This window comes from Hylobates moloch, unplaced genomic scaffold (assembly GCF_009828535.3).
Source record: "Hylobates moloch isolate HMO894 unplaced genomic scaffold, HMol_V3 SCAFFOLD_14, whole genome shotgun sequence".
NCBI classification, from domain to species: Eukaryota; Metazoa; Chordata; class Mammalia; order Primates; family Hylobatidae; genus Hylobates; species Hylobates moloch.
Window position 1 is genome coordinate 27,004,757 of NW_026652289.1, and position 14,700 is coordinate 27,019,456.

General features: G+C 37.0%; 2 protein-coding genes across 7 annotated transcripts in view; one reads left to right on the forward strand and one right to left on the reverse strand.

Annotated features, from left to right (window-relative positions):
• TMPRSS15 (transmembrane serine protease 15) overlaps nt 1–9,388 on the forward strand; it is a 142,201-nt gene extending 132,813 nt beyond the window's left edge. Inside the window, exons 23-24 of the mRNA XM_032174265.2 lie at nt 3,864–4,003; nt 9,094–9,388. Of these exons, the coding sequence (XP_032030156.1) occupies nt 3,864–4,003; nt 9,094–9,249 (296 nt within the window). The 3' untranslated portion in view covers nt 9,250–9,388. The remainder of the gene's footprint in view (nt 1–3,863; nt 4,004–9,093) is intronic.
• A 2,425-nt stretch (nt 9,389–11,813) lies between these two features.
• CHODL (chondrolectin) overlaps nt 11,814–14,700 on the reverse strand; it is a 458,585-nt gene continuing 455,698 nt past the window's right edge. For 5 of the 6 annotated variants that reach the window (XM_058427421.1, XM_032174417.2, XM_058427420.1 and 2 more), the window contains one exon: nt 11,814–13,220. In XM_058427421.1, coding sequence (XP_058283404.1) covers nt 13,136–13,220 — 85 coding nt within the window. In that variant the 3' untranslated portion in view covers nt 11,814–13,135. The remainder of the gene's footprint in view (nt 13,221–14,700) is intronic. The other variant, XM_058427419.1, reaches the window with a different exon arrangement.

Here is a 14,700-nt window from a genome sequence, read left to right on the forward strand (position 1 = left end):
TATCATAATATCCTGTGAATACTTTCAACATCTTTGCAAATCTTATATAACAATTTTTTCAATATCTCCTAAAAGTACCGTCAAGTATGTATATATATATATATTTAGAGTTGTATATCTGTAGAGCTTTCACAGATATACTTGTAGAGTTTGTATATTTGTAGAATTTTGTTTGTTTTTGAGACGGAGTCTCGCAGTGTTGCCCAGGCTGTAGTGCAGTGACACCATCTTGGCTCACTGCAAACTCCGCCTCCCGGGTTCACGCCATTCTCCTGCCTCAGCCTCCCGAGTAGCTGGGACTACAGGCACCCGCCACCATGCCTGGTTAATTTTTCTTTGTATTTTTAGTAGAGACAGGGTTTCACCATGTTGGCCAGAATGGTCTCGATCTCCTGACCTCGTGATCCGCCTGCCTCAGCCTCCGAAAGTGCTGGGATTATAGACGTGAGCCACAGCGCCCAGCCTATATATTTGTAGAGTTTTTAAAAATTTCTTCGGATTGCATAGAAGATATTATAAAAATATATTCTTTTGAGGGAAAATTCAAGTATCCCCCAACCTCAATATCTAGTTTTAGTGTTATAAACACTGATAAACTTAAAAAAACTCATTTAAATGAATATAAACTAGGGTTACAAAAATTTATTTTTGTAAAGCACAGGATAAAGTCTCATCAAAAGCCAAATTATTACCTGTCACATTTTCCAAACTAATAAAACTATGTTTATTTATAATGTGAAGGCCTCACACTCACATTTTCTTAAAATGAGAATGGAATCTCTTCTAACTTGAACATGCTAATTCTGCTTACTGACAAGAGGGCTCAGATTTGACATGAATCTTACACATCGTATACATCAGTTGATACACCATTCACCCCCAGCACCAACTGCATGTTTTCAAACACAGAAATCATACATATTAAAAATAATCACACTTTTTTTTTTTTGAAAAGTATTCTTGTACTTCATACCCTCTAAATGTAACCACAAGGCTCATTGGCTGTGGAATGTCTAATAGGAGTGCCCTATCTGGGACAGAGTTTTAACCACTCATAAATAATAAAGCACCAGAAAAGGCTCTATAGTCTGATAAGAGGACCTGATCCTTGCAGTCACAATAAATTATAGCCATGATGTTTAGAAGTCCTAAACGTATTTAAGATGATAAATGCAGAAAATCTTGTGGAAAGGTAGAGGGTCTCAGAATCAAAGTACTCACATTTAAAATGTCCTTACCTATTAAAAGAGAAAGCACAAAGTTCTAAGTCAAATGCTTTTCTGATAACTCCCACAAAAGTTCTTCACAGCGATGACACTGTATTGCTGAAAATGCCTCATGTCTGCTGTCCATCAAGTATATTGAAGTCAAAGACTGTATATTCATATATTTCTTCCTCTTGAAAAATATTATGATTTATTAAACTTGAAATTTAAACAGTAAAAATGATTCCTAGATAGATATTTTCTCTTTTCAGACTTAAAGCTAAAAGACATTTTATGACCACAATGTAGGCTCTTCAAAAACAAATTAACCAATAACAAAATTTGAAACTCTTTATTTCATAGGAAATTGTTTTTGTTTTTTGGATTTTTTTTAAAGCTGAGTAAATGTGGCTTACGTTTACTTATTGTTACTAAAGATATATGCTGATTGACTTAAGAAAGTCTCTACGAGTGGTATGGAGCCAGGAAATAAACTGTATCTGAGATCAGTTTCATTTAGGAATAAACAGCTAGATCATGTTTAAATATTTCTTCAGTGATGGTAAATTTCACATATTTTATGAACTTGGCTTTATGACTTCCATCTACTTAATTTCATAAAATCCCAGTTTTCCGGCCAGGCGCGGTGGCTCACGCCTGTAACCCCAACACTTTGGGAGGCCGAGGCGGGCAGATCACCTGAGGTCAGGAGTTCGAGACCAGCCTGGCCAACATGGTGAAACCCGTCTCTACTTAAAATACAAAAAAAAAATTAGCCAGGCGTGGTGGTACACACCTGTAATCCCAGCTACTCGGGAGGCTGAGGCAGGATAATCACTTCAAGCCAGGAGGCGGAGGTTGCAGTAAGCCGAGATTGCGCCATTGCACTCCAGCCTGGAGGACAAGAGCTAGGCTTCGTCTCAAAAAAAAAAAAAAAATCCCAGTTTTCAATCTTTTGAGTATATTATACTAATTAATTAGCTAGGAAAACTATGAACATATTGTTCACTAGGAAGAAATGAGGTGATACTAGTTGGTTAAATCAAGGCAATCAGTAAACAGACACTGCTCCAATGTTCCTTTACCAAACAGTTTTATCATCTACCAAACAAATTTTAATTCATTGACAAGCGGCAGAAGTGGCCTTGGTTTTTTTTTTTTTTTGAGACGGAGTCTCGCTCTGTCGCCCAGGCTGGAGTGCAGTGGCGCAGTCTCGGCTCACTGCAAGCTCCGCCTCCCAGGTTCATGCCATTCTCCTGCCTCAGCCTCTCCGAGTAGCTGAGACTACAGGCGCCCGCCACCACGCCCGGCTAATTTTTTTTTGTATTTTTAGTAGAGACGGGGTTTCACTGTGGTCTCGATCTCCTGACCTCGTGATCCGCCCGCCTCAGCCTCCCAAAGTGCTGGGATTACAAGCGTGAGCCACCGCGCCCGGCCGCCTTGGTTTTTATTATAAAATTAAAGTCTGCCAAGCAATCCTTGATCCTCATAGAATGGATAACAGTGAGATGCCAAATTTTCTCCTCCATTTTAATCTCTCCAATTCATTTTCTTAACTTACAGTCCATTGTCAAACTTGAAAAGTTATCTAGTAATGTTTACTCCATGTTCACTGCCATGCTGGTACCTTGAAATTGGTCATTGTGGAAGTGTTTACGTCAGTAAAATGAGAAGGCCCATAGGGCTTTCATTTTTCTGGAGAGACAATTGATACACATTTACCAATGCACTACTGAGTCATATATGTCTGTTTTGCATCTAAATTACACACACACACGTGCACGTGTGCACGAACACACTTTTTTTGCTTCCTTCATCTTTTTAGTGCATGAATTAAATTTAGCTGGAAATGAGGTCACATAAGTTTTTGCAGAATCAATGGCTGTCAAACGTACTAACTTCTCTTCAACGTTATGCCTTTCTTGAGGAACCAAATAGAAATGCTAATTATTAGAAAGTGCTTACCATGTACCTTTTCTGGGGCACTAGACACCTGCTTGATTCAAGCCTCTCTTGGGATTAGTATTTCAGCAAACAGAGATTCGTTCTTCTAGTGGATGAATCATTTTGTAAAAAGCAGGCAAGTACACTCTGCTTTATTTTTTTTAAATGCCTCCTTTCTCTTCACCTGGGTATAGATGACAAGCTGATTGCCCCTAGACCAGGGCATAGTTCATCTGAGCTTTGTCCTCTGCTCAATGTGCACCTGCTCACTCACACAGCACCACAAAGAAGCTGAATGCTATTACACAGAAGCGAGCACCTCCTCAGGTGCCAAATGAAAAGCACTTCTGGATTTCTGAGCCGTTGCTAATTTCCATGAATGAAACACTTTGTGTTGGTGAGCGTTTTCCCCCATGAGCAATCCTGTAACTGTTTAAAATCACTGAAGATGCCCAAAGACCATCTAGTCTAATCCATCGCTCCTACTAGCCCTTCAGTAAAAAAGAGGTTTCCTGTTATCCATTTGGCAAAATCCACAGATGGGCTTTATTATGTGCTTTACTGTGCAAGGTTTAGTATTTAGTTCCATTATATATACACACAGTACTCAATAATGAGAGTGAAATGTTGGAATAAATAAGACTGATGGTAGTTCATTCAAGGATGCATGTTGATCACTTCTGAATGGCTGGCTGCATTCTCCATTTTGAGCAGGTACTACTGCAAACATATTGCAAGAAGCTGCTGTTCCTCTTCTATCAAATGAGAAATGCCAACAGCAGATGCCAGAATATAACATTACTGAAAATATGATATGTGCAGGCTATGAAGAAGGAGGAATAGATTCTTGTCAGGTAAAGATGTAAAACTGCTCACTGTACGTTTTCAGAAAGCACTGGTGTTATAGTTATTTCACTGCTTAACAATAATTTTGGAGTAAAGAAATAATCAAGCTTCTTTTATTTCTTTTCTTTTACAAAACTGTTACTTTTTGCCTATTTGCGTAATCCTCTAGGGTAGACCTGAGCATTGGAAACAAAAATTATTTTTTGAGAAAATAGGTTACAAATCAGATGTCTTTGGAGACTAGACATAATACTTGAATGTGTGAGGCAGCCAGCTGAAACGAGCAGTGGGCCTGGGTTGAGCCAGAAAGTGTGCACCTTCTCTAAAAGCATTTCTTTTCCAATTTCCAGTATGTTAAACCCCATGCAAACTTAAACAAACAAACAAAAACAGGGCCTGAGGGCCAGTTTAGTCTATGGGCCTCTAAATTTCAACCCTGAATTTAGAATATCATCCAGGCATGCAGTAACCTGAAGTAATTTCTTGATGAAAACCTGCATAGCTCGTTACAGTCAATGTACAGCTAACCAAAGGGGAAGTAAATAACTTAATAGACTGGCATAACTGGTTTTTATATTATCATTTATACTTTATATTAGGAATGTAGTAACTTGAACTTGCTGTAGTGCTAATGTCAATATTGCAATAAATTTGAAGTGTCAATAGCTCTTGACCTGTGTGACCATTAGGAAAAAACTCTTACCCACAGAGTAACTTCACTGAAATATCTTGCCACCTAAGAATAATGTTCCTGTCTATTAGCTCCATGAAACCAAGTACACACAATAAATAAAAAGGGAAGTTCTGCTAGATTTTAGAATTGTAATTAATTTTTAGGTCCAGCATGGGGTAGTCATGAAGAGCATGGATTCTACGTTCAGACTACTCTTGTTTGATCCTGGCTGTAACACTTATTGGTGAGACTTTGGGCAAGTGACTTCGGGTTTATGGAGAGGTTTAAATGAGATAACCCATGTAAGGCATCAAGCAATTATTCAAAAATGTCAACAGTTTTTATTATGAAACTTAGTAAATAAATTTTCTGGCATATTTTCTATATTTGAAAATTAATAACATATCAATGCTTTAATGTCTGCTGGATTAAACCTGCTAGCATTACTGACCAAACGAATAATTACTAAATGAAGAAAGAGTAGTTTATGTCATAGGAAAATGGTTTCACTGTGTTAAAGTGTAGCAACTTATTTTATATATTAACACATATATGTCATACTACCAATACATGACAAGCCATATAAATTGACGCTTATTCAGATCATCTGTATATAAGTCTTCTAGTTAAATCAATGTATTTAGTTGTGTTAAACTTCCAGCTTAGTTTTACATTTATTCTGCTTTGATAAATGCTTGCAAATTCAAGACAAATGGGATGGCTTTTTTCTTGTTTAAAATTTATCTCCGGGTCTTATACTTCTTTTTTAAAATGAAAAGTGTGTTAAAGGTAAGATATATTGCCACTTAGAAGGAGATCTATAGCATTCTTGTGCAGGAGGGAAATCAGCTGGACAACTTCAATTACAGCTAATGGGGATTGTGTGGCAGGCACCTCACGCACTAGGCAGAAAATATGACGGCTGATGCTATTGATTTTAGGGTTACATTAAGTCATTAACTCATGCCAGGTCTCTGAAATCTTATAGTTAGCTCTGATTCTACACAGTCTAAGCATGTTATTCCTTGGTAAGTAAGAAGTCTCCCACATAAGGTAATATCTTGTATAATAAAATGTTATCATAATTGAGTAATTAATACACTAGATTGTCACATGATTTTCTTTGTTCAACTTTAATACTATGTTTTATAACAGGATTAACTGATTAAATAAGTGCATTCTTTAAAATTGTGAACACCTTATTACTGATACATTATTTGAGTAGGTTCTTTGAAGCATCATTTTTTAGCCTTACAATGGCAAAGAATGTGCCTTATTAGTCATCCACAACTTCTGACTTACCAAAGGCTTGCCGTTTAGTGGTAGTAGTTTAGATTTAAAGGCAACACCAATGGCTGGAGAATATCTTCTCTACCTAAAATTCAGTGACTGACAGTCTACCCACCATTCCAAGCCATATTCTATTCCAATGGCTTTCAATGCGTGGCCTCCAGGCCAGCAGCACCACCTGAGAACCTGCTAGAAATGCAAATTCTCAGGTCTCATCACATATCTGCTGAATCAGAAACTATGAGGGTGGGGCCAGCTATGTGTGTTTGTCACATCTTCCAGGAGATTCTGATGCACACTAAAGTATGAGAAGTATTGTTCTCAACAAAAATGGTCACCAACCCTTGCGCTCAGACACTCAAAGAAGGTACTGATTTTTATTTTTACTTATAAATATAGCATCTCACTAGAAACATAAATTTAAGGTTAATACTTTATGTTCTGTAAATTCATGTATATTTTTTAAAGTATTTATTTATGTATGTATGTATTTATTATTTATTTATTTATTTTTGAGTCAGAGTTTTGCTCTTATTGCCCAGGCTGGAGTGCAGTGGCACGATCTCCACTCACTGCAACCTCCACCTGCCAGATTCAAGTGATTCTCCTGCCTCAGCCTCCCAAGTAGCTGGGATTACAGGCACCCATCACCAAACGTGGCTAATTTTTTGTATTTTTAGTAGAGACTGGGTTTCACCATGTTGGCCAGGCTGACCTCAAACTCCTGACCTCAGGTGATACACCCGTCTCGGCCTCCCAAAGTGCTGAGATCACAGGTGTGAGCCACCACGCCAGGCCCCATGCATATTTTTGAAGTACTCATATATCTCCCAGACAGTGGAAGAATGAAATGTTAACACCTTCACTGAACGAATCAGAAAATTAAGGAAAGGCAACAAACACATGAAAAAAAACTCAACATCACTGATCATTAGAGAAATGCAAATCAAAACCACAATGAGATACCATCTCATGCCAGTCAGAATGGCGATTTTTAAAAAGTCAAGAAACAATGGATGTTGGCAAGATTGTGAAGAACTAGGAACACTTTTACACTGTTGGTGGGAATGTAAATTAGTTCAACCATTGTTGTGTGGCAATTCCTCAAGGATCTAGAACCAGAAATACCATTTGACCCAGCAATCCCATTACTGGGTATATACCCAAAGGATTATAAATCATTGTACTGTAAAGACATATGCACACCTATATTTATTGCAGCACTATTTACAATAGCAAAGACTTGGAACCAACCCAAATGCCCATAAATGATAGACCGAATAAAGAAAATGTGGCACATATACACCATGGGATACTATGCAGCCATAAAAGGGAACGAGATCATGTCATTTGCAGGGACATGGATGAAGCTGGAAGCCATCATCCTCAGCAAACTAACACAGGAACAGAAAACCAAACCCTGCATGTTCTCACTCATGAGTGGGAGTTGAACAATGAGAACACGTGGACACGGGACAGGGAACAACACACACCAGGGCCCTTTGGGGACTGGGGGGTGAAGGGAAGGAACTTACAGGGCAGGTCAATAGGTTCAGCAAACCACCATGGCACACGTATACCTATGTAACAAACCTGCACGTTCTGGATGTGTATCCCAGACCTTAAAGTAAAACTAAAAAAAAAAAAAAAGAAAATTAAGGAGAAGTTACATAACCAAACTGATGTGTTATAGTTAGATGACAGGAAGTAATGGAAACAGACTGAGGTCTCCCAGTGAGATAGACCACCTAGACCACCCAGCCGATAGGCAACAAGTCTGCCGCAGGATCCTTGAGTAACGGCAACTGACCCAGTATGTTCTGGGTAAAATCCTTGTTCCGTCTGGATCCTCTTGTCTATTAAAAAATTAAATTATTTTAGAAGATATGTTAAAAAAAAAAAAAAAAAAGACTCCTTTTAAAAATATCCAAACAGCTGGAGTTTATTTTTAATAATTTCCAAGTCATATAAAATGTATTTTGATCCTTGAATGTAAACTGTTCCATAAATATTTCAGAACCTATATTACAGATTAAGGGCTTGGGATGCAGAAATAGAAATCACAGTCCCTGCTTTCAAACAGCTTGCACACATTTGTTACACTAGAATGTTGGTAACCTATGGTCGCCAATGCAATTTATGTTCCTGTGTACGGAGGGGGAAAAAGGGTGCATTGATAGACTACATTTTTTTCTTTAAATATAGGGCCCAAAGATGATAAAGGATCAGACAAAAAGTCTCTTAGGATAATTTCTAGCATCGAGCTGGGATTGAAATATTCTATTATACCAGTGATTTCAAAACACATAAAACTTTAAATGTCTTCATAAATATAAAAAACAAATTAATTGAAAAGATTTGCCCAATTAATACAGGAAAAATACTTGTCAATTTTATGTCATTACATAATGATATTATATGTTTGTATTATCATTGCATGTTTTTATTATCATTGCATTACACAGGAATCATATGCAAATAAAATCTATGAAATTTACTAGGATCTGCTGTAATTAATATTCATAAAAATTAAAAATATTTCTTAGTTTGAAATCTCAGATGAAAACTGAGTAATTATCACTAAGAATCATATCTCAGACTTCCTTATTTCAGTTGAAATGTTTTTCAAATCAGATGATGTTTGTTGAGCCCCAAAAAGATAATACTACCCAAGAGAACTAAAATCTACTTCATGTGTGAGTTCCTAATAATTTTTCCAAAAAGTATATTGTGAAATAATTTGTCTTTTTCACAGTGTCCTTTGTGACACTTACAGCAGATCTCCTTAAATAAAATGATTGGCTTTTAATAAATATTTTGTTTGGGATGCTTTTCATAGTTGTGCTTTAAAGAACTTCTTAGTATCCACCAAAATGCCTAATTAAAGTGGCGAAACTTTTACTAAAAAGGTGCACCATAAAAATTATAAATTATGTCTTAGTTGTTATAATTTCTCTGTCTCCTTACTGAGGTTCTCATTCCTGACTTAGAGTGAAAGTGAGAATATATACAGATGACTTGCAATTAAATCATATTTTTAAATTTTTATTTTTAATTTATTTGATACAAATAATGTTATATGTTTAGATCAATTGACCACATATCTATAATTTTGTTTTGCAATTCACGCTTTAGGGGGATTCAGGAGGACCGTTAATGTGCCAAGAAAACAACAGATGGTTCCTTGCTGGTGTGACCTCATTTGGATACAAGTGTGCCCTGCCTAATCGCCCTGGAGTGTATGCCAGGGTCTCAAGGTTTACTGAATGGATACAAAGTTTTCTACATTAGAGCATTTCTTAAACCAAATATGAAAGTTGCATTATTTTCCCATTCTACTCTAGAAAGCATGGAAATTGTTTAGCACAAACATTTTTAAAAAGTTACCAGAAGTTTTTATTCTTACCTATGCCAATGAAATGCTAGGGGGCCAGGGAAACAAAATTTTAAAAATAATAAAATTCACCTTAGCAATACAGAGTAACTTTAAAATACGATTAAATACATTTGTATTTCATTGTGAACAGGTGTTTCTTCGCAGATCTCATTTTTAAAATTCTTAATGATTATTTTTATTATTTACTGTTTGTTATTTAAAGGGATGTTATTTTAAAGCATATACCATACACTTAAGAAATTTGAGCTGAATTAAAAAAAGAAAAAGAAAATAGTTTTGCCCAAAGTATGTCACTGTTGGAAATAAACTGCCATAAATTTTCTAGTTCCAGTTTAGCTTGCTATTAGCAGAATCTCAATCGTTTCTCTGTCTTTTCTATCAAAATGCATTCTTACTTCAACATATGTATAACCTTAGTATTTTCCCCACTAATAGAAACTATTTATTGTAAGCTTATGTCAGAGGCCTGGACTAAATTGATTTTACATTCCTCTTAAATAAGTTAATTAAATAAAAGATAAATTAACTGATATGGTCATTGTATATTAGATAAATTTTACCTATTTATTTCAAGCTAGTATTTTTAAGTCTCAAAAAAATAATCAGACATACCAAAGAAATGCACCTATTACAAATCCTGGTCTTGGTTTATGTGCGTTACAGGGGATATTTCTAATATGTGAAAAACTTATTTAGACACAGCTGAATCGCCAGTGAGAAGGTCAAATATGTGTAATAAATGAATTTGCTTCACTTGTTTAATCTCTTGGATCATTTCCAGAGTAAGTGCTGACTTCAATTTAGCTCACCACACAGAATCTTTTGATGTATTTGGGGAGAAAAAATTCATAGTTAAACACACATACGCACCCTCACACACATTCTTGCATGGGACAATTTAATAGAAGAGAGAGTAAGGTTAAAAGGAGTTGATGGAAGGGACCAATTGTATGGCTTGGCCTTCTGGAAGAAAGGAGATTTGAACTACACCTGGAAAGAATAATTATTACAGAGGCATTGAAGAGGATACTGGGATCCACTGTGCAGGTGGGAGTCAGTTAAATAGAGAATCATGTGTTGTCATACCAAAAGACTCTCTCCCTGGGAAACAGTCAGATAAAGGGGAAAAAATGTTTGTTGTATGAAGAAGGTGTGGCCAGATGATGGACGAATGCAAATTCCTGTTAAGAAATTGTAGAAGTCATTCTTTGGACAAAAATTAGGAGCCACTTGTTTTAGTCCATTTTCATGCTGCTAATAAAGACATACCCAAGACAGACTGAGTAATTTATAAAGGAAAGAAAGACATTTAATGAACTCACAGTTCCACATAGCTGGAGAGGCCTCACAATCATGGTGGAAGGCAAAGGAGGAGCAAAGGCATGTCTTACATGGAGACAGGCAAGAGCGCACATGCAGGAGAACTTCCATTTCCTTTCCACTTTCCTTATTCACCACCATGAGAACAGTACTGGGGAAACCACCCCCATGATTCAATTATCTCCACCTGGCCCCACCCTTAACACATGGGGATTATTACAATTCAAGGTGAGATGTGGGTGGGGAAACAGCCAAATCATATCACCACGGAACACATGATTCTTTTTAACACCTTTCCAATGGTCTGATTCTAACAAACAGTTAGGAAAGATAGACTGACCAGCAGGGTGTTTCTTTTAGTACCTGAAGATTGTTCCATATTTCATCTGCATTTCAAAACATATAGCAAAAATATATTCTAAAAATGCTAACTCAACAGATACACCTTGTATTTCTTTTCATTTCCCAAAGGTTAGCTAAAATTTTAGGAAACTGTTAAGATAGGATTACTACCATTTTCTAATAAAAGAGAAGTTCATTTTCCACCTCCAGTAGCTTATAGGTTTAGTTGGTGATACCAGAAGAGTTATCCAGATCTAGATAAAGATCAAAGGCAAAAGCCAGGCGTTTCCCCATTGATTTGCTGCTTTTGCCTTGCAGCTGTTACAGTCCATGGTGGCAAAGACAAGGGGGAACACCCATTTTCCTCCACTATGTCCACACTAGAGGGAGAAATACATGATAGTTTGGAGGAAAAAGGTTAGGTCCCAGCAACTGGTCTCCAGTTCTACCCAGAAAGATAGGGAGCCAGGAAAAGAAAGAGGAGTGCTACATGTTGGCAGATCTCAGCTTCAAATGCAGCTGCTCCTTCTCTCAGTCTCTGAGCAGCTGAAAATGGGCAATGCCCATTGATTTTTCTTTTGCCTCCTAGCTTTGCCAACCAATGCTAGTTGTGAACTGTGTTGAGGAAAATACTTTATTATTTAACTGAAAAGAATTGACAGGGAAAATATTAGACATAACCACGCCTTCCATTATTACCACACTTAAAGAGTACTTTGTTTTCAACTTTTTATATATCGATGCAAACATATCTGTACTTTTTTCACATAAGAGGTTTAGACAGGACTAGTCATCATTCTTCAGAAACAAGAACTCTTTATTTGGTTAAAAGGAGCACAGGGACATATGAAGACCAGACAGTTACAACTCTCTCGAGAAGAACAAGGCATAAGCATTGAAGAAACTAGGAGATAAGACAGAAAGGAGCCACCATTTTCTATCTCAAGCAAACCCTCATCAATGAATATGTGATCACTGATGGGTTCCAACCCATTTTCACACGATTTCGTAGTTCCTTTCGTTCCTGAAATGTCTGCGTGCTGTGCTTGTCTCCACACTGATAGTGACTATTCACCTGGTCTCAACCACACGACCTCTTTGTATACTAATATAGTCAGAGGCTAAATACAGCTAGGGAAACCTTAGACAAACTTTGCAACTATCTGCCTCCAGTGTCAATCCCAAACCCCGAATAACCATCTTTATTTAGTGGGCAAGAGAGGGACCACATTGATTTCAGAACCCTCAGAGAGCTGCTTCTCATTATATAGGCAACGTGTGAAGACATATGATTTATATTGTGTATGCCACTTCTTTTGTTCAAATTGACTGCATTACCGTTTATGCACCTATTAACAAAGTTACATTATTACAAAATCTGTTTAGTTTTAAACTAAAAATAATTATAAGGCACATGTCTTGCACAATTGAAATTAGAGAATCCTTGCCTCTAAGTAAAATGTTTGAGGAGGTTTATATCACACTTAATGAAATAGCTTCTTATTTCTGAAGAGATTTCCTAGACATTGACCAAAAGCAGAGAAACTGAAAGATGAATTATTTCTAGAAAACAAACTTTTTCTATGGTACTATATTTGTGTGTGTGTGAATTCAGTTGACAACAGTAATAAGTTTCTTTAATCAAAAGAGCATGTATTGAAAAATGAGATGCCATAAAAATAAATATTAGAACAATTCATTTTTATCAAACACTTATGCAAAGGTAAAATACTTTTGCACACAGTAGATTTCAATACAATATACATTACATTGACTAGATTACAACTTATGAAAGGTGAAAGAAATAAAAAGAATTGCTTCTAACACACATACTCCCGATGTGTTGACAACAACTTTATCTGCATTGTCCATTTCATTTGCTTGAAGTTTGGGTGCACCCTTTAGCAAAATAAGCATGTCTCACTCCATTATTAGCACAGCATATTTTTTAAATGAAATAATAGACATATAAAAATTACTTTAATATTTGCCTCAAGGGGGAGCTTACAGTTCATCTTGCAGACCTTTGTGATTTCACGCCATTCCAAGCTATTGTTCTGATGCTATTCCTTATACAGATCCAGAATTATAAAATTCTGGAACCAAGTCAATGAGTTATTATACTTCCATGCCACTTTCTTTTCTGGCACTCTTTGAAATCCACAGTGTGGACTGGTTTGGACTAGTTTTTGTTCTTCCTTTACTGAAAAACATAAGAAAAAATGTTTAGTGCCTAAAACTTCTTATTAAACTAAGCACGTCTAGGTCCAAAGGGAGATATCTCAGACAGTTATTGATGAAAGACTCCTCCTCTCAGCAGTATATTTTCCCATTCTTCCAGAAACTTCTAGATTATTCAAATATGTGAAGATGGGAACCAGTTCTTGTGAATGATAGAGAAAACAAAACGTATCTCTTCCTGATTGACATTTCCGAATTTAGAGTTCATTTTTGTTGTTGTTGTTGTTGTTGTTTTAATTTTTTATTTCCATAGGTTATGGGGGAACAGGTGGTGTTTGGTTACATGAGTAAGTTCTTTATTGGTGATTTGTGAAATTTTGGTGCACCCATCACTTGAGTAGTATACACTGTACCCAATTTGTATTCTTTTATCCCTCACCTCCTTTCCACCCTTTCCCCCTGATTCCCCAAAGTCCACTGTGTCATTCTGATGCCTTTGCATCATCATAGTTTAGCTTCCACTTGTGAGTGAGAAGATACGATGTTTAGTTTTTCATTCCTGTATTACTTCACTTAGAATAACAGTCTCCAGTATTACCCAGGTCGCTGTGAATGCCGTTAATTCATTCCTTTGTATGGATGAGTAGTATTCCATCATATATATATATATATATATATATATATATATACCACAGATTCTTTATCCATTCATTGATTGATGGGCATTTGGGTTGGTTCCACACCTACAAACATGTGCCTGACACAATATTAAACATTTCCATTTTATTCACCAATAAATACCTTTATTTTCTTTGTCAATTATTTTGGAAATCATTTTGCTCCTTGAGTCCCCTGTCACTAATGTATGCTGAATTTAATGTCAAATCATCAAAACAATGCTACTATACTACGTGTAAGGATGTGCCTATTCCCCTCCTCCCATCAGTTCTCCGGCTCTGCACCTAAGTCACTTGATTTCTGGAAGCTTACTGGTGCCTCAGTCTCTGAAACCAATGTGGTTCAATAGCAGATTCATGCTTTGGTAACATAACAGTATCTGAGTTCCTCCAGATCTGAGATACAACTTCACCCTTGTCACATTCGGAATTCTGGCCCACGTTTCCAGCCTGTGCCTAGGGTTCTGCTATCTTCTGCCTTTCCACAACATGATAACTTTTCAGGCACCTGCAGAAGTTCCCTGTTCCTGAGTTTATCCAAGTCATTCTCTCTCTCTCTCTCTCTCTCTCTGTCTTTTTTTTTGAGACGGACCCTCACTCTGTCGCCCAGGCTGGAGTACAGTGGCCTGATCTCGGCTCACTGCAACCTCCGTCTCCCGGGTTCAAGCGATCCTCCTGCCTCAGCCTCCCAAGTAGCTGGGATTATCGGCACCTGCTACCACCCACCCCTGGCTATTTTTTGTATTTTTAGTAGAGACGGGGTTTTGGCAACATGGCATGTTAGTCAGGGTGGTCTCAAACTCCCGACCTCAGGTGATCTACCCA